The sequence below is a fragment of the Schistocerca cancellata genome, chromosome 3 (assembly GCF_023864275.1).
Source record: "Schistocerca cancellata isolate TAMUIC-IGC-003103 chromosome 3, iqSchCanc2.1, whole genome shotgun sequence".
NCBI lineage: Eukaryota > Metazoa > Arthropoda > Insecta > Orthoptera > Acrididae > Schistocerca > Schistocerca cancellata.
In genome coordinates, this window is record NC_064628.1 from 45,278,190 (window position 1) to 45,298,882 (window position 20,693).

The window sequence follows — 20,693 nt, forward strand, 5'->3', positions numbered from 1 at the left end:
GAAGGAGCGAGACCCTTACATCTACATCTACATCTACATGGATACTCTGCAAATCACATTTAAGTACCTGGCAGAGGGTTCATCGAACCACCATCACAATTCTCTATTATTCCAATCTCGTATAGTGTGCGGAAAGAAAGAACACCTGTATCTTTCCGTACGAGCTCTGATTTCCCTTATTTCACGGTGGTGATCGTTCCGCCCTATGTAGGTCGATGTCAACAAAATATTTTCGGATTCGGAGGAGAAAGTTGCCGATTGGAATTTCGTGAGAAGATTCCGTCGCAACGAAAAAAGCCTTTCTTTTAATGATTCCAGCCCAAATCCTGTATCATTTCTGTGACACTCTCTCACATATTGCGCGATAATACAAAACGTGCTGCCTTTCTTTGAACTTTTTCGATGTACTCCGTCAGTTCTAGCTGGTAAGGATCCTACACCGCGCAGCAGTATTCTAAAAGGGGACGGACAAGCGTAGTGTAGGCAGTCTCCTTAGTAGGTCTGTTACATTTTCTAAGTGTCCTGCCAATAAAACGCAGCCTTTAGTTAGCCTTCCCCACAACATTTTCTATGTGTTCTTTCCATTTTAAGTTATTCGTAATTGTAATACCTAGGTATTTAGTTGAATTTACGGCTTTTAGATTAGACTGATTTATCGTGTAACCGAAGTTTAACGAGTTGCTTTTAGCACTGATGTGGATGACCTCAGACTTTTCGTTATTTACGGTCAACTGCCACTTTTCGCACCATATTTTTTCTAAATCGTTTTGCAGTTTGTTTTGATCTTCTGATGACTTTAGTAGTCGATAAACGACAGCGTCATCTGAAAAGAACCGAAGACGGCTGCTCAGATTGTCTCCCAAATCGTTTATATAGATAAGAAACAGCAAAGGGCCTATAACACTACCTTGGGAAACGCCAGAAATCACTTCTGTTTTGCTCGATGACTTTCCATCAGTTACTACGAACTGTGACCTCTCTGACAGGAAATCGCAAATCCAGTCACATAACTGAGGCTTAGAAGTAAGAATGTCACTGCTCTGCATAGTACAGAAAATAGATTCTTAGGTTCGTTACGTTAGGTCGCAAGACAGGGCGAGCTGTAAAAGGGAGTTACTTACAACCACATATCAAACAAAATATCTGGAGAACTTGACTTGTTTAGCAGCTGCAGCTGGAATCAAAACTCAGCGAGGGCTAAAGACCACTGGAGACGCCGGCCGGGTACATGCACAGGCCGAAATACAGCAGTACGTACACGCGGGCATGCACGGCGTCAGTTTCGATGCCACGGGTCAGAAGCCCAGGCTGCCAACACATTACGACACTAAAGCCAATAGCTCCGGCAATAAGGCCTTCAGATCCTTCAAGAGTTAATGAATCCTTTACAGTAATGAAACGTTCGCTACGCAGTTACATAACTCTAAGTTAACTGAATAAGGCTTAAACCTTTCAACTACACTCCTGGAAATTGAAATAAGAACACCGTGAATTCATTGTCCCAGGAAGGGGAAACTTTATTGACACATTCCTGGGGTCAGATACATCACATGATCACACTGACAGAACCACAGCACATAGACACAGGCAACAGAGCATGCACAATGTCGGCACTAGTACAGTGTATATCCACCTTTCGCAGCAATGCAGGCTGCTATTCTCCCATGGAGACGATCGTAGAGATGCTGGATGTAGTCCTGTGGAACGGCTTGCCATGCCATTTCCACCTGGCGCCTCAGTTGGACCAGCGTTCGTGCTGGACGTGCAGACCGCGTGAGACGACGCTTCATCCAGTCCCAAACATGCTCAATGGGGGACAGATCCGGAGATCTTGCTGGCCAGGGTAGTTGACTTACACCTTCTAGAGCACGTTGGGTGGCACGGGATACATGCGGACGTGAATTGTCCTGTTGGAACAGCAAGTTCCCTTGCCGGTCTAGGAATGGTAGAACGATGGGTTCGATGACGGTTTGGATGTACCGTGCACTATTCAGTGTCCCCTCGACGATCACCAATGGTGTACGGCCAGTGTAGGAGATCGCTCCCCACACCATGATGCCGGGTGTTGGCCCTGTGTGCCTCGGTCGTATGCAGTCCTGATTGTGGCGCTCACCTGCACGGCGCCAAGCACGCATACGACCATCATTGGCACCAAGGCAGAAGCGACTCTCATCGCTGAAGAGGACACGTCTCCATTCGTCCCTCCATTCACGCCTGTCGCGACACCACTGGAGGCAGGCTGCACGATGTTGGGGCGTGAGCGGAAGACGGCCTAACGGTGTGCGGGACCGTAGCCCAGCTTCATGGAGACGGTTGCGAATGGTCCTCGCCGATACCCCAGGAGCAACAGTGTCCCTAATTTGCTGGGAAGTGGCGCTGCGGTCCCCTACGGCACTGCGTAGGATCCTACGGTCTTGGCGTGCATCCGTGCGTCGCTGCGGTCCGGTCCCAGGTCGACGGGCACGTGCACCTTCCGCCGACCACTGGCGACAACATCGATGTACTGTGGAGACGTCACGCCCCACGTGTTGAGCAATTCGGCGGTACGTCCACCCGGCCTCCCGCATGCCCACTATACGCCCTCGCTCAAAGTCCGTCAACTGCACATACGGTTCACGTCCACGCTGTCGCGGCATGCTACCAGTGTTAAAGACTGCGATGGAGCTCCGTATGCCACGGCAAACTGGCTGACACTGACGGCGGCGGTGCACAAATACTGCGCAGCTAGCGCCATTCGACGGCCAACACCGCGGTTCCTGGTGTGTCCGCTGTGCCGTGCGTGTGATCATTGCTTGTACAGCCCTCTAGCAGTGTCCGGAGCAAGTATGGTGGGTCTGACACACCGGTGTCAATGTGTTCTTTTTTCCATTTCCAGGAGTGTATAAGCAGCAATTTTAATTACTGTACTGTAACTGATAATGTAAAAGTATAAGACACTTGTGATAACCATAGCAGTTTTATCGATAGACACCGAATGCTCTTTTGAAACTAAAGAATAATAGAGACAAGCTTGGCACGAACTTTAGGCTTAACATTTACAGATAAGATTGAAGTTGCACCCCCCTCAAGATTTAAATCCGTCTAAAACAAATTTAAAAGAACAGTAGTTTAAATCATCAAAAGTTGATTCAGCATTGCTCAAAACTTACAACAAATAAGGAACTACTTTACACTAAGGAACAATAAATGGATACACCAGAGCGCATTAAGTACTGCCGGCGGCATCTGAGCTGAGCAGTTGAAATACAAATTTTCCACTTCAGCCAGTGGCCCATCTAACTAAACATTCATGTAACCTGAGACTTACTCGGAGATTCCAACGGATCAGCTGCGCGTACATCACTTCTTATACAAGGTGGTCCATTGATCGTGACCGAGCCAAATATCTCACGAAATAAGCATCACACGAAAAAACTACAAAGAACGAAACTCGCCTGTCTAGAAGGGGGAAACCAGATGGCGCTATGGTTGGACCGCTAGGTGGCGCTGCAATAGGTCAAACGGACATCAACTCCGTTTTTTTAAACAGGAACCCCCATTTTTATTACATATTCGTATGGTACGTAAAGAAATATGAATGTTTTAGTCGGACCACTTTTTTCGCTTTGTGATAGATGGCGCTGTAATAGTCACAAACATATGGCTCACAATTTTAGACGAACACTTGGTAACAGGTAGGTTTTTTAAATTAAAATACAGAACGTAGGTACGATTGAACATTTTATTTCGGTTGTTCCAATGTGATACATGTACCTTTGTGAACTTATCATTTATGAGAACGCATGTTGTTACAACGTCATTAACTGTAAATACCACATTAATGCAATAAACGCTCAAAATTATGTCCGTCAACCTCAATGCATTTGGCAATACGTGTAACGACATTCCTCTCAACACCGAGTAGTTCGCCTTCCGTAAATTTTCGCACATGCATGCTGACGCATGTTGTCAGGCGTTGTCGGTGGATCACGATAGCAAATATCCTTCAACTTTCCCCACAGAAAGAAATCCTGGGACGTCAGATCCGGTGAATGTGCGGGCTATGGTATGGTGCTTCGACGACCGATCCACCTGTCATGAAATATGCTATTCAATACCGCTTCAACCGCACGCGAGCTATGTGCCGGACATCCGTCATGTTGGAAGTACATCGCCATTCCGTCATGGCTCTGAGCACTATGGGACTTAACTACTGAGGTCACAGTCCCCTAGAACTTAGAACTACTTAAACCTAACTAACCTAATGACATCACACACATCCATGCCCGAGGCAGGATTCGAACCTGCGACCGTAGCGGTCGCACGGTTTCAGACTGAAGAGCCTAGAACCGCTCGGCCACACCGGCCGGCAGTCTGAATGGACGCTTACGTTAAACAGAGATGAGTTCGTCAGTCAAATGGTTAAATAATTTATAGAGGCTGTGGTCCCGCATTACGAGATGCTATTCTCCCAAAGATCACTTCGTAATCTGTATTGCATACTTGCTTCCGTATTATTTGCGACAAAGAGACTGACGTCTGAGAAGCATCTAATAATAAGTCGTAAACTCCGTCCACAGTCACAGGAGGACCCGTCGCTACCGCCACGCCACTGTCTGACAATGACGTCACTCAGTGCAGTATGGAGGGCCATGGTGTCAGCATAGCGCTCTGTCTGCCGTTGTCGGTTTTCGTGACCCGGAACCGCTACTGCTCGGTGAAGCAGTTTCTCCATTGGTCTCGCGAGGTCGGGTGCACCGTATTCCAGTCCTCCCACCAACGGAAAAACCCTGGTAGTACCTCGAATCGGTTCTAGGCACTACAGTCTGGAACCGCGCGACCGCTACTGTCGCAGGTTCGAATCCTGCCTCAGGCATGGATGTGTGTGATGTCCTTAGGTTAGTTAGGTTTAAGTAGTTCTAAGTTCTAGGGGACTGATGACCTCAGAAGTTAAGTCCCATAGAGCTCAGAGCCTTTTGAACCAAGTACCTCGAATCGATTTCGAGTCCTCCCATGATAGTCAAATGCGCTGGTCACTCAATTGAGAGAGGGAGATGTAGTAACAAAAGAATCTACTTACCGACAACAGTCCAATCATACTTCTTTGGGGTACACTGGATGCCACTTTGACCGTTAATGTCTTCCATTTAACAGCGACGCAGAGGGTTCGCTCGTATAGAAAGTCTTTAAACCAGCCTCACACCCGATATTCCGTGAGCACGCATTTTGTTTATTAGACGAAGATGCGGAACAGTATCGAAGACTTCCACAATGTTATCTACAAGGTTAGTGTTTGAGGAATTCATGTTCGCCGGCCGGTGTGGCCGTGCGGTTCTAGGCGCTTCAGTCTGGAACCGCGTGAACGCTACGGTCGCAGGTTCGAATCCTGCCTTGGGCATCGATGTGTGTGATGTCCTTAGGTTAGTTACGTTTAAGTAGTTCTAAGTTCTAGGGGACTGATGACCACAGATGTTAAGTCCCATAGTGCTCAGAGCCATTTGAACCATTTTGAATTCATGTTCACTTCGACAGGGTTGTTTAAATGCCAAAAAAATTAACTATACGTTATTGCAGATGTCTTCCAGAATTGTACAACACATTGACTTCAACCTCCAGACCTGCGATGTTTCTGGAAGGCAGAATCGACTTACGTTATTTGCTGATCACTTGAGGCATTCTGTTGTTGAAGGGATACGACGTACTGTTCGTAAGAGGGGATTCAGCTTTGACGCATATTCCACATACGTAGGATAAAACAACATACTAACCGACCCTCCTAGGAACGTCTGCTCGCGGAATTTTAACGCTAAACCACTCCGTGGTGCAGAATGCCTCTCTTGCAGCATACGCCACCGAATTTGGTTGAGCGTATCCCTCACGCTTTCGTTCTTGCTATGCACGCATGCTGCTCTTCTTTGTTTCTTTATTATTTCCTCTATCAGTCCTACCTAGTACGAATTCTAGACTGACGAACAATACTCAAGTATCGCTCGAACGAGGGTTTTTCTGCCGTAACGGACTGTCTTATTCCTATGCCACCCATTTTCACGTCAGAGCGACGATCAAAAAGAGAATGTTGTGGGGAAGACTAACCAAAGGCTGCGTTTTATTGGCAGGACACTTAGAACATGTAACAGACCTACTAAGGAGACAGCCTACACTACGCTTGTCCGTCCTCTTTTAGAATACTGCTGCGCGGTGTGGGATCCTTACCAGATAGGACTGACGGAGTACATCGAAAAATTTCAAACAAAGGCAGCACGTTTTGTATTATCGCGAAATATGTGAGAGAGTGTCACAGAAATGATGCAGGATTTGGGCTGGAAATCATTAAAAGAAAGGTGTTCTTCGTTGTGACGGAATCTTCTCACGAAATTCCAATCACCAACTTTCTCCTCCGAATGCGAAAATATTTTGTTGACACCGACCTACATAGGGAGGAACTATTACCACGATAAAATAAGGGGAAACAGATATAGGTGTTCATTCTTTCCGCGCACTATACGAGACTGGAATAATAAAGGATTGTGATTCGACAAACCCTCTGCCAGGCACTTAAATGTGATTTGCAGAGTATCCATGTAGATCTAGAGAAACTGCTGTAGAGTCTATTCCTGTGAATCAATTTCAGAATTCAAATGTCCTTCTTCACTCTATCATATTTCGGTGTCTTCATGATCAACCAGTGTCTACTTCCAGGTCTACACAATGGTGCAGCGTGGGGTAGCCGCGTGGTCTCAGGCGCCTTGTCACGGATCGAGTGGCTGCTCCCGTCGGAGGTTCCAGTCCTCCCTCGGGCATGGGTGTGTGTTGTCCTTAGTGTGTTAGTTTAAGTTAGATTAGGTAGTGTGTAACCTTAGTGACCGATGACCTCAGCAGTTTGATCCAGTAGGTCTTACCACAAATTTCCAAATTATATAATTGCTCTGCAATTCACGCTTAAGCGCCTGGCAGAGGTGTCAACTAACCCCCTTCACACTCTTTCTCTACCGATCCAATCTCGAACAGTGCGAGGAAAACGAACGTTTCAGTCTTTGCGTGCGAGCTCTGATTTCCCTTATTCTGCTACGGTGATCATTTCTAACTATTCAAATGAGCTTTAATAAAATATTTTCGCATTCAGAGGGGAAAGTTGGTGATTAAAATTTCGGAAAAGATGTCGCCGCAACAAAAAAGGCTTTTTGCAATTTTGTCATATGATGACATAGTTGGAGACCGTGGCTGTTATTTGAAAACAAAAGTTGATGGTGTTGGGACAGCAACCAGCCACAAATTTATTTTCAGTTCCTTTATTCAAAGGGTACCGTTACCGGTTTCGAATCGTTTTGATCCATCTCTAGTCGGTTTACACGCTTTCCTTATAACATGTGGTACGTTTTTTACAGATTAATTGTCGTGAAATGTCGATTTGGAGTGTTTCTTTTCATAGCATTCGTCAAAGAGTTGTGAATACATTCCCGCTGCATTCTTATTGTCGCACACTTAAATTTTTCTCACTGAACACTTTAGATTTGTCACTGAAAAGATTTCTGCCACACACAACATGTTTTGATACATACGAAGAACTTACAAACATATGAGTATCAAAGATGCTATGATATATCGTAACATTTGAAGATGTCCTATGTTTGGAAAAAGATTATATATTCACATATGCAACTGAAATGCCTTTTATACTAGTACAGTAACATTGATTTTTTGAGTTTTTGAGCGCGTACTGTTACAATAATTATAAAGTTGTTCCATTTTTTGTATTTTTTTATTTTTTTAGTACTGTATAGGTAAAACAGTACATTATTTAATTACATTTAGCATCATGAGAATTATAGTAACCTACGAATTTGCTACTTGATCTGCAGATAGGCTTAGGAATATTATTTGCTTTGGAGGTTGGAAAATAATTTTGTTTTAATTATTGCCAACCAACTCGCATATCATATTCGTGCCACTCTCTCCCCTATTTCACGATGGTACGAAACTAGCTACCCTTCTTTGAGCGTTTTCTGTGTTCTCTGTCAGTCCCCTCTGGTACGATTCCCATACTGCGCAGCAGTACTCCAGAAGAGGACGGACAAGCATGGTGTAGTCAGTGCTTCAGCGGACTTGTTGTATGTTCTAGGTGTTCTGCTAGTAAAATGCAGCCTTTGATTCGGCTTCCCTACAACGTTATCTATGTGATCGTTCCGATTTAAGCTGTTCGTAATTGTAATCATAAACTATTTAGTTGAATTGACGGCCTTTAGATTTGTGTGATTTATCGCCTAACCGAAATATAATGACTTTCTTTTAGTACTCGTGTGGATGACTTCACACTTTTCATTATTTAGAGCCAGTTGTCACTTTTCGCACAAATACCTTGTCTAAATCGTTTTCCAATTGGTTTTTCATCTTATCGTGACTTTACGAAACGGTAAATGACAGCATCATCAGCCAACCATCTATGAGGGCTTCTCACATCGCTTCCTACCCTGCATTGTTCATGTTGTTGTTGTTGTGGTCTTCCGTCCTGAGACTGGTTTGATGCAGCTCTCCATGCTACTCTATCCTGTGCAAGCTTCTTCATCTCCCAGTACCTACTGCAACCTACAGCCTTCTGAATCTGCTTAGTGTATTCATCTCTTGGTCTCCCCCTACGATTTTTACCCTCCACGCTGCCCTCCAATACTAAATTGGTGATCCCTTGATGCCTCAGAACATGTCCAACCAACCGATCCCTTCTTCTGGTCAAGTTGTGCCACAAACTTCTCTTCTCCCCAATCCTATTCAATACTTCCTCATTAGTTATGTGATCTACCCATCTAATCTTCAGCATTCTTCTGTAGCACCACATTTCAAAAGCTTCTATTCTCTTCTTGTCCAAACTATTTACCGTCCATGTTTCACTTCCATACATGGCTACACTCCATACAAATACTTTCAGAAATGACTTCCTGACACTTAAATCTATACTCGATGTTAACAAATTTCTCTTCTTCAGAAACGCTTTCCTTGCCATTGCCAGTCTACATTTAATATCCTCTCTACTTCGACCATCATCAGTTATTTTGCTCCCCAAATAGCAAAACTCCTTTACTACTTTAAGTGTCTCATTTCCTAATGTAATTCCCTCAGCATCACCCGATTTAATTCGACTACATTCCATTGTTCATATAGAAGAGAAAGAGGACACCTATAACACTCCTGATTTACCCGGTGACTTTCCGTCAATTACTGCGAATTTCGACCTTTCTGACAAGAAACCACAAATCCAACCGCACAACTGAGATGATATTTTATAGGCGTTCAATGTGATTGGAAGTCTTTTGTGAGGAACGGTGCCAAAACCCTTCTGGAAAATTAGAAACATGGAATCAATTTCAGATCCCTTGTCGATAGCACTCATTATAAAGAACTAATTGTATTTCACAAAAATAATATTTTCTGGATCCATGCTGACTGTGTGTCAATAGAACGTTTGCTTCGAGGTGTTTCATAATGTTCGAAAACAATGTATGTTCTAATATCCTACTATAAACCGACGTCAGTGATATGGTTCTGTAATTGAGCTCATTACTCCTATTTCCTTTCTTGAGTACTGATGTGATCTGTGCAACTTTCCAGCCTTCGGGTATGGAACAATCGTCGAGCGAGTGGTTCTATATGAGTGCTAAGTACAGGGCTATTACAAATGATTGAAGCGATTTCATAAATTCACTGTAGCTCCATTCATTAACATATCGTCACGATACACTACAGATATGTAGAAAAACTCATAAAGTTTTGTTCGGCTGAAGCCGCACTTCAGGTTTCTGCCGTCAGAGCGCTCGAGAGCGCAGTGAGACAAAATGGCGACAGGAGCCGAGAAAGCGTATGTCGTGCTTGAAATGCACTCACATCAGTCAGTCATAACAGTGCAACGACACTTCAGGACGAAGTTCAACAAAGATCCACCAACTGCTAACTCCATTCGGCGATGGTATGCGCGGTTTAAAGCTTCTGGATGCCTCTGTAAGGGGAAATCAACGGGTCGGCCTGCAGTGAGCGAAGAAACGGTTGAACGGTGCGGGCAAGTTTCACGCGTAGCCCGCGGAAAATTGGCTCATGCCACAACTGGAGACCGACAGCGCCGACTTCATCTTTCAACAGGATGGTGCTCCACTGCACTTCCATCATGATGTTCGGCATTTCTTAAACAGGAGATTGGAAAACCGATGGATCGGTCGTGGTGATCATGATCAGCAATTCATGTCATGGCCTCCACGCTCTCCCGACTTAACCTCATGCGATTTCTTTCTGTGGGGTTATGTGAAAGATTCAGTGTTTAAACCTCCTCTACCAAGAAACGTGCCAGAACTGCGAGCTCGCATCAACGATGCTTTCGACCTCATTGATGGGGACATGCTGCGCCGAGTGTGGGAGGAACTTGATTATTGGCTTGATGTCTGCCGAATCACTAAAGAGGCACATATCGAAAATTTGTGAATGCCTAAAAAACTTTTTGAGTGTTTGTATGTGTGTGCAAAGCATTTTGAAAATATCTCAAATAATAAAGTTATTGTAGAGCTGTGAAATCGCTTCAATCATTTGTAATAACCCTGTATGGAGCTGTTGTATCAGTACTCTGAAAGGACGACAACTGGTACACAAGATCAAAGATCTTGATGCACTGAATTCACGTCAGCAGTGGTATTTGTAAGTTTTTGGGGACCAGCGAAGCCGCTGTGACCAAGTATGGGGACAGAATGACCGGCTCGCCAGTGGATGCTGGAGTGTTCTGCAGAGGCAACTGTGCGGGAGGCGGTGGCGGCTGTCCTTGTTGCGGGCATCGGGGGATACCACAGGTGGTCCATCGTCCGCATGGCCGGGCGTGGTGGCCAGTCCAAGGTCGAACGGCTGAGGACCACCTCCCGGTATATAAAGGACGGCGCGCGCCGGACCTGCATCACGGTATCCAGCCGAGCTCAATCAGACACCATGAAGGCTTTCGTAAGTACTGCACACACTCTCCATTTAGCTACCTTCTATTCTGCTCTGGGACTGGTCGTCCCCTCAAGCGTTTGCCTTCTTGTGCCACGCTAGAGGAGGAGGAGGGGACTGGTGTTTAACGTCCCGTCGACAATGAGTCATTAGAGATTAGATGGGCCACGGTAGAAGTTGAATACCCATAGGTTGAAGTTTTTACTTTTGTATCGTAATACCGCACGTTCCTGTCGCGCTATGATACCGCAGATGCTTTTAGTAAAAGAATACATCAAAGTGCTTCAATTCCGTTTCTTAAGCCACATATGTTAACAGAGATCCAAGCTATGTGTTACAATGGTTAAAATACTAGTATCCTATTTGGCTGAAGCGCAGTTCAGATTGCCGTAGGTTCACTCCCACTTAGATTTCTTCTGATTTCCCTAAATTTCTCCAAGCGAACTTCACAATGATTTTTCCAACAGACCACAACCTATTCCAACCACATTATCCTCCAACCAACAGGCTCCCTCTAAAATCTGCCTTTCATTTAAATATTGTACTAAATTCAGTGTCGTTTCGATATATAAGAATAGATTCTAAGAATAACGCTTAGATTGTGAATAAATTAATGAAACATACTGCACGAGTTTTGCCGACAAATAATTCGATAACATAAACTGAGAAGTAGAACAATATCTGTAAAATGAATTTTTTGAATGTTATAAAGTCGCTTCAACTGTGTAGTTTCCTCAGTTCTTATCCGAAGCTAGGAGTGCAGAATGTCGCACTGAGGCATTGGAAGATGCATGTGAAAGCTCAGTTGTTCTGGCTCTGCGAGCAAAACGTGTCGTTTTCTGTGGTTTGTTATTCAAACTGCTGATTTAGAATAGCTGACACAAGTCATGTCACACTATTCAAAGTTAAAAAAATACGCTCTCTTAGATATATTTCTGAAGCAGAACGCAGCGTACAGGTACTTGTGTGACCCGTTATTCAGTACTGCTCGAATGCCTGGGATCCCCACCAGGTCGGATAAAAGGCAGAAATCGAAGCAATTCCGAGGCTAGGTGCTAGATTTGTTACCGGTCGGCTGTATCAGAAGGATAATATTAAGGAAACGCTCCGTTAGCTTAGATGGCATTTCTTGAAGGGAGGAAGATGATCTTGTCTCTAGACGCTATTTAGGAAGCTTCGAGAATCAGTATTTGCGACGTACTGCAGAACAATTCTGCAACTTCCAGAACTGATAAGAGTAATTATTGCTCGAATAGTGACAAAAAGGAAATAATTTTCTCCTCTCTTCATTTGTGAGCGAGACGGGAAAGTAAGTGACTAGCAGTGTTATAGATAACTGTTACCATGCACTGTACAGTGTCCTGAGGTGTGTGTTAATTAGATATCGATATCACTAGTACAGCTACCTATAATAAGCGTGACAAACATCTTCGCGTTACTAGAGAGGAGCCGATGTATTTTATTTTACCGACTGGATGAACGATGTTGAAGCACATTTTAGGAAGACGTGCTTACAAGGGAAGTGTCAACAAATTTTTAATAATTTTATTTACATAATTGCTGCAAATGCTTTAAAAAGATTCTTGCAGACTAATTCTGATGATGAAGGCTTGCTCCTTCGAAACGCGTCAGTCCTAACGTATTTACATTGTGAAAAGCAGTTGAAATTACATTTTAATACTACGTTTGACAACCACGACCTTGCATCCATCATGAATAATATCAAAATCCGATCATTTTAGTTACATTCATGACTATAAAGATTCTTTTTTGAGTCATCAATCTAGTGACTGGTTTGAAGCTGTAATTCAACTTCTCCTACGTTGATCTAACCTCTCCAGCTTTACATAACTACTATACCACAAATTCTTTACAATCACTTTCGCATAGTCTAATGTTTGTCGGCCCCTACCATTTCCCGTTTCCACTACTTCCACCAATGGCAAGTTTATCGTTCTGAGATACCACAGCAGATGTCCCACAAATCCGTCCTTCCTTCTTTCGTCACCTGCTCCTTTTATTATTTCACGATTTCGTACACTATCTGTCCACTTAATTGCCAACATTTTTCGATAGTACCATATCTCATACGTACCTCCTGCATAGCCGTGGTCGTCATCGCACGCCTTTGTGGAGGTACTCGACTCGTAGGTAACCTGATGCGAATACTGCTGTTGGACGTAATTTTCACTGCCACTATTTGGCCGGCAACATCAGGGTAGGTGGTAGCCTAAAGTTTCTGACCACCAGTCTTTTTGACGATGTCATGGATTAAATACCACACCTCTCCACAGAGTCTCGTGGACTGAGGGCAAGTGACACTGTTCATGTTGATCCATCCATCGGATGGGCATGTTAAGCTAAGCAGCTCCCTTGCTGCTATTCGAGAGAAGCAGGCTATGTGCTGGCACCGAGTGGTTCGTCGTCTCCCTTCTCTTATCGTCATCATACAACACAAAAATACCTCTACACTACACACACATCCATTACACTTACCTACACTCTACAAATAGTACGTGTACGACAAAACTCGCACAAACCCGCAAGGGAACTGGCCAACATGCACCGAGGAAAGACGCCTTTCTTACATGCAGATACTACAGGGATATCCCAACCAACAATGCCATACGACATTGACATTCGTACCTCATCCGCTTCCAACTTTTCTTCGCTGGATTTCCAGTTGTCCTCATTTACTTCCGTACAGTTCTTTGCTCTAGAAATTCACTTTCCCCTTCTTTTCCAAAATAGTCTCTGACATCAGCAGAAATTTTTCATTGGTTAAAATTTTCTACGCCAACGTCCTTGCCACGGTGGTAAGACCGATCCCGTGAGATCAACAAAGTCCAGCGCTATCGACTAGCACTTGGATGAGTGACTGCCCGCTGTTCGCCACCAAGGTTCACACTCAGCCCTTGTGAGGTCAATCGAGGAACTACTTGACTGAGAAGTTGCTACTCAGATCTCGTAAACTAACAACAGCTGGGATGGCGGTGTACTGATCACATACCCCTCCATATCCGCATCCAGTGACGCCTGTAGGCTGAGGATAACAGGTCGGTCGATCGGTACCGTCGGACCTTCCGAAGCCTGTTCAGACGGAGTTTACTTTCTTAGTTTTAAAAGTTTTCTACAACTGCAACGCTCTAATCCTGATGCCTTCGCCGAGCGAGGTAGCGCAGTAGTTTGGTAGGACCACGGTTCAAATTCACATCTAGTAGTCCAGATTTAGGTTTTCCTTGATTTCGCTACATCGCTCCAGGCAAATGATGGGATGGTTCCTTTGAAAAGGAACCATCCCATCCTTGACACAATCCGAGCATGTGCTCTGTCTCTAATGACCTTGATTTCGACGTGACGTTAAACTGTATCTTCCTTTCCGATGTTTCCTTGCTTTATTCATCGGATATGCTTTCTAGAAAGAAAACGTGTTTCACTTCTTCCACTACACTGTTTTTCTCAATTTTGACTTTGTGTAAATATTAACCCGTTTTTACTATTAATTACCTACATCTTGGACTTAATACAGTGTACATCTGTTTGCAGGTGTGCTCTTTCCTCGTAGTGCTGCTGGTGGCGGCCGTGTTCGCCCAGGAGAAGGCCAAGGAGACCCTGAAGGGCGCCGAGGCCTACTACGCCTACGCCGCCCCCTACGCCTACAGCGCCTTCGGCTACCCCGCCGTCAGCGCCTACTCCGCCTACCCCTACGCTGCCGTCGGCTACCCCTACTACTACCGCTGAACACGGACTTGGATATGAAAACACACTTGCTCTAACCTTTCACTCTCTTCCTTCTTCGAATAAACAGTTTTAAACAAAAGAAAAACGCTTTCAATTTTCACTTCATCCTGCCACAAACTTCACTATATTTTCCGGAATGTATGACGGGAATGGTACACCAAGTGCATAAATATGTGCACAAAGTCTGACGGTGCTTAAAAAATAGTTATCATAGTCCCATAATTCAGAGAGTTGATCGATCTATAGCGTGAATTCACTTGAATACACTCTTTCAAATATCTGCGAAAAGAAACAGCAGTTTAAAAATATTTACAACATGTACAACAATCAATTGCAGTTCACCATTTCGTATGACATGAAAGGGAGACTGTGTTATAAAGGAATTGAAACAGATTTGTAGACTTAACCCAATGTTATTCGATCTGTGCACTGCGCAATCAGTTAAGCACTCAAGAGAGAAATTTAGAAAAGATTGAAGGTTTAGGGAGAAAAAGAAAAACTCTAAGATGTGCTAGTGGTATAATTCTCTCATCGACGTCAACCACGCTAAAGAACAGCTGATCAGACTGAGTAGTTGAGTAGTGCAATGGAAAGAGGTTAGAACATGAGCAGCAACAAAATGAAACAAGCATAGCGTATTGTAGTCGAATTAAGTCAAGTAATACTTGGGGAATCAGATCAGTTTTGCTATTTGGACTGCAAAATAATTGAATAGCAGAAATGAAAAGGCTATAAAATGTACACTTCTAATAGTAAGTAAAGCTTCTCTGGAAAAGGAAAATATTTTAACAGCAAACAAATTTAGGTGTTGGGAACTCTTAATTGACAGTATTTGTTTGAAATGTACTATTAAATAAAAATGAAATGTGGACATAATTAGTACAAAAAATAAAGGTATCAAAAGTTTTCGAAATATGATATTACAGAAGTATTTTGTGATGACGATGCTGGTGATGATAATGATGCACGTGCTTTTAAAGGATTTAACTTCATAGTTATTAATCCCTCCATCATCACATGCTGTTCAGAGATGTAGGTGGAGGACTGTTTCTCGCAGTTTCGATAGTAAGAATGTCATCACGTGATCCAGTTAACTGACAAAAAATTCAGATGTCACGAAAGTAAAAAACTAAGACCATTGTGTAAACACGCCAAAAAATTGTAAGGTAATGTTTGTCATTTTTAACTTTTATGTTCAAGGACGGAATCGGAAAGATTTTGTATATTGTTTATGGTAGGTCCAGAAACAAAGAACAGATTGATTAGATGGTTAGATCTGATGTCGTAACTAATGAACAAGTTATGCATAGAATTGGCAAAAAAGAGGTTTATGCCACTACTTGACTAAAAGAAGAAATAAGATGATAAAACACATCCTGAGGTATGAAAGAATATTTACTTTAGTAACGGAGGGAGTGGATGGACACAAAAATTGTAGAGGGAGACCAAGTCTTGAATACAGTAAGCAGCTTCAAACAGATGTAGGCCGGAGGAATTGTAAAGCGATGTAGAGATTTGTACAGAAAACGAAAATACATTAACTAGGAGAGCTGCATCAAATGAGCAGAAATGAATCTTATACTTCCACCATCCCATTGTTTTTCCTTCTCAAGAACTTGTTGTCCTAGATATACGTCATTTTAAATTAAATAATAAAAAAGGGCAACGCAATGAGCAGCACACGTGGCTGTGGAATCGAGGGTTGAGAGGTAAACATACACGGGCAGCACATTCATAGTCACACACACAGTCTGACATAAATAATGTTTCCATCAGACATTATTGTAAGGTCAAGAATTATCCCCGCAGGCCATTCAGTTTTGAACAGTAGCAAAACTAGTAAATCAACTACAAGCACTCAAGTTCCAACTGATTACTGAGTTGCAATACAAACATTATATAAGTCAATCCTGTTCATCCAGAATGGTGACAATGATCACAAACAAAGAATGGCACACTCACTGAAGTTCAGAATTCTAATCAAGCCGTTAACTCAGATTGCAATAATCTTGCGTCCAAAATGGCTTTCATTTTAATGATCATGAATTGTCAATCAGACTATAAATTGAAAGGACTGAAAATTTAAAATGAACTTTTGTTACAGTAATTGATTCTGACAGCAACAACATTATATGCCCAAATGGGGATAACAGTTAAGACAAGAAGTTCTCATTTAAAGCAGTAAATAAAACAACATAGAAGCACAAATATTAAATATCACCAGTATTAAAAGTTTAATTTCAGTTCCAAAGTAATTAACGTTGACAGCGATGAAACGTTACTCCCAAATTGTGATGATAGTAACAAAAAATCTCATTTTAAACGACAATAATTAATCATACAAAAATTTAGGGCATTCATACAAACAATTTAAAAGATATTGAAATGATATCTACAAAAAATTAATCCCCGCCAATCAGCCAATTATACAACAAGGCATCACAATAACCAAGCGACTGAAGAGGTGACCACCACCAAAGTGTGGCCAAACTCTTCGACAGAATACCGAGGCGCTGTCGCTTCCCCCACGGTTGGAACTACCGGACAGATGCAGGGGTACATCTGCACTCACACTGAAAACACAGGGAAGCGCCGCACCTGCTCCTAGTGTGGCTCGGTCCACTGATGACAAACCGAACAGCTAATTGCGCTGCTACCTTCCCGTCGCACAGCAGACGGGAAGGTAAACACCAGGCGGGACCAGAAAGAAGGCGAGGTCTGCTCTTGAGCAGCGTCAGTTTCCGACGTCCCTCGCTGGTTACGAGCCACCTCGTGCTGCGAGAAAAGGCCGGCAGTCGGTGCTACAGACCCATCAAAGCGTGCGACAGAAAGATAGTATGAAGCCGAATTGATAAATAGCAACCAGTCACACGGCTCACCTCTAATGGTTTAATAACTCCAATCAGTTACTTGTAAGCGAGGACACAAAATACACTCCTGGAAATGGAAAAAAGAACACATTGACACCGGTGTGTCAGACCCACCATACTTGCTCCGGACACTGCGAGAGGGCTGTACAAGCAATGATCACACGCACGGCACAGCGGACACACCAGGAACCGCGGTATTGGCCGTCGAATGGCGCTAGCTGCGCAGCATTTGTGCACCGCCGCCGTCAGTGTCAGACACTTTGCCGTGGCATACGGAGCTCCATCGCAGTCTTTAACACTGGTAGCATGCCGCGACAGCGTGGACGTGAACCGTATGTGCAGTTGACGGACTTTGAGCGAGGCCGTATAGTGGGCATGCGGGAGGCCGGGTGGACGTACCGCCGAATTGCTCAACACGTGGGGCGTGAGGTCTCCACAGTACATCGATGTTGTCGCCAGTGGTCGGCGGAAGGTGCACGTGCCCGTCGACCTGGGACCGGACCGCAGCGACGCACGGATGCACGCCAAGACCGTAGGATCCTACGCAGTGCCGTAGGGGACCGCACCGCCACTTCCCAGCAAATTAGGGACACTGTTGCTTCTGGGGTATCGGCGAGGACCATTCGCAACCGTCTCCATGAAGCTGGGCTACGGTCCCGCACACCGTTAGGCCGTCTTCCGCTCACGCCCCAACATCGTGCAGCCCGCCTCCAGTGGTGTCGCGACAGGCGTGAATGGAGGGACGAATGGAGACGTGTCGTCTTCAGCGATGAGAGTCGCTTCTGCCTTGGTGCACATGATGGTCGTATGCGTGTTTGGCGCCGTGCAGGTGAGCGCCACAATCAGGACTGCATACGACCGAGGCACACAGGGCCAACACCCGGCATCATGGTGTGGGGAGCGATCTCCTACACTGGCCGTACACCACTGGTGATCGTCGAGGGGACACTGAATAGTGCACGGTACATCCAAACCGTCATCGAACCCATCGTTCTACCATTCCTAGACCGGCAAGGGAACTTGCTGTTCCAACAGGACAATGCACGTCCGCATGTATCCCGTGCCACCCAACGTGCTCTAGAAGGTGTAAGTCAACTACCCTGGCCAGCAAGATCTCCGGATCTGTCCCCCATAGAGCATGTTTGGGACTGGATGAAGCGTCGTCTCACGCGGTCTGCACGTCCAGCACGAACGCTGGTCCAACTGAGGCGCCAGGTGGAAATGGCATGGCAAGCCGTTCCACAGGACTACATCCAGCATCTCTACGATCGTCTCCATGGGAGAATAGCAGCCTGCATTGCTGCGAAAGGTGGATATACACTGTACTAGTGCCGACATTGTGCATGCTCTGTTGCCTGTGTCTATGTGCCTGTGGTTCTGTCAGTGTGATCATGTGATGTATCTGACCCCAGGAATGTGTCAATAAAGTTTCCCCTTCCTGGGACAATGAATTCACGGTGTTCTTATTTCAATTTCCAGGAGTGTAGTTGCGTCTGCAAAATTATGTATTTTGTACGCTAGCAGAAGCTGCTCTGCCTTGGAAATTGCACTTGCGTCGGTTGGCTCCAAAAAAAGCAAAAACTCTTCAATATTGTTAAAATTCTCGTACATCATAGTGGCACACGTAATCCAAGATCCACAGCGAGTAATGATCAGGATATTTCGAATGGGCAGGCCAGTGATTTCGACGACTCCGAGTCTTCAGTCGAAACTTCTTCAGGGTAGAGACGAATTGGTTTCCGATGTCCTTTTCGTTCCTTAAGGATTCAGAAAGCCTGTGAAGGGCGCAGAACAAGCATGCCACATGTTTCAACTTGGGGGACAAAGGTTTCATTTGGTTAACATACGAAAATATGTATTCAGTCTGATCCATAGCTACCAGAAGGACTTTTTCAAACTCGATTACTGTACTGGCATTGGCTTCCTGCAACCCATACATTTTTAACAACTTGAGAGACACTTTCTCTGTTGCTGAGGTAAAAGCTAGAATGTTCAAAACGTATCATTCCACTGAGTCTATGGTTTCATCCACAAAGGTTTCTACATCACACTCAAACTCTTCCTCCTTGATTCTTTATGTGGATTTTTTATGAACAGGCTCCATTTAGATTTTCCCTTAAAGTACTCTCGTCAGGCATTGATGTTGTTCTGTATTTTATTAAAGAAATCCCTTGAAGGCTTAATAGTACACCTTACTGAGTTGAATTTCTGCTTATCTAGGAGCTGCATGCAAGTTAATGTTGAATTCCCTAACATTTTTGGCTTTTTGAAGAACTCTGTTCAAGTGTATTTCGCCACGGAGGGCCGTGATTTGTTTGAAGAGTTTCGTTCTTTTGATGTTTAGAACAGGAAATGTGTTGTTTGACGTGATCTCGCTGGTGTTTTTCGTATTACAAAATTCCTGAATCGCATACATCACAAATAGTCCCATCAGTTTCTATTGAAATAGAAAAAAAGTCAGACTGTGAACATCGTCGGCATGATAAACTTTAGTAATGCTTTCGTTTAGCAAGGAACTCACGTTCACTAACAACAGGCTACCGGTTCTGGGGAAATTTAAAGAGATATAATGAAATGCACTTATTTTCATTAGCATTGGTGCAAACTATTTACAGCGGTAAAACGAGAGAAACAGGATTTGTCGTACATACAGTCCTACATTTACTGAAAAAGGTAGGATTACTATTCGTAAGTTCACTGCAAGCTGAAGAGACGTTAATTGAGAATTTTATATTGATTAGAAATTCCATAAACTGGAATTAAACCCGGAAGTCATTTCTCTTGTACATAATAAAATGCGCTCGAGAAGATTACTGAAAAGCTACAGTAAAATGAAAAAAAGAGATAAAGGGTAATGTGGACGTGGTTGGTCGAGGAGAAAAGGGATAAAGGTCCCAAAAAAAAGGAAAAGGGGGTATGAAAAAAACTTTTCTTTACGTAACTAGAGGCAAAATTTCACACTGTGGTACCTTTCCGAAAAGCTTTATTTACCCCTAGAAAAAATATGCTAACCTAAAAATCTGAAACCTGGTCATGTTATAAAAAGTCAAAATGCTACAATCTAGAATATTCGACGTTTCTGTGAGATGCAGCGTTCTTTCTGAGAGTGTGAACATTTTAGTGTCCTAACAAATCGGTATTTCATAA

The 20,693-nt window shown here is 43.9% G+C and overlaps 1 protein-coding gene and 1 long non-coding RNA gene across 2 annotated transcripts in view; both read left to right on the top strand.

Moving 5' to 3' along the window:
• The first annotated feature begins 10,704 nt into the window (after nt 1–10,704).
• The window catches only part of LOC126176897 (uncharacterized), a 173,231-nt gene continuing 163,242 nt past the window's right edge, over nt 10,705–20,693 (top strand). The window contains exon 1 of the mRNA XM_049924098.1: nt 10,705–10,944. Coding sequence (XP_049780055.1) covers nt 10,720–10,944 — 225 coding nt within the window. The 5' untranslated portion in view covers nt 10,705–10,719. The remainder of the gene's footprint in view (nt 10,945–20,693) is intronic.
• Nucleotides 10,952–20,693, top strand: part of LOC126176921 (uncharacterized) — a 32,233-nt gene continuing 22,491 nt past the window's right edge. The window contains exon 1 of the long non-coding RNA XR_007535709.1: nt 10,952–11,324. This is a non-coding gene — a long non-coding RNA (uncharacterized LOC126176921). The remainder of the gene's footprint in view (nt 11,325–20,693) is intronic.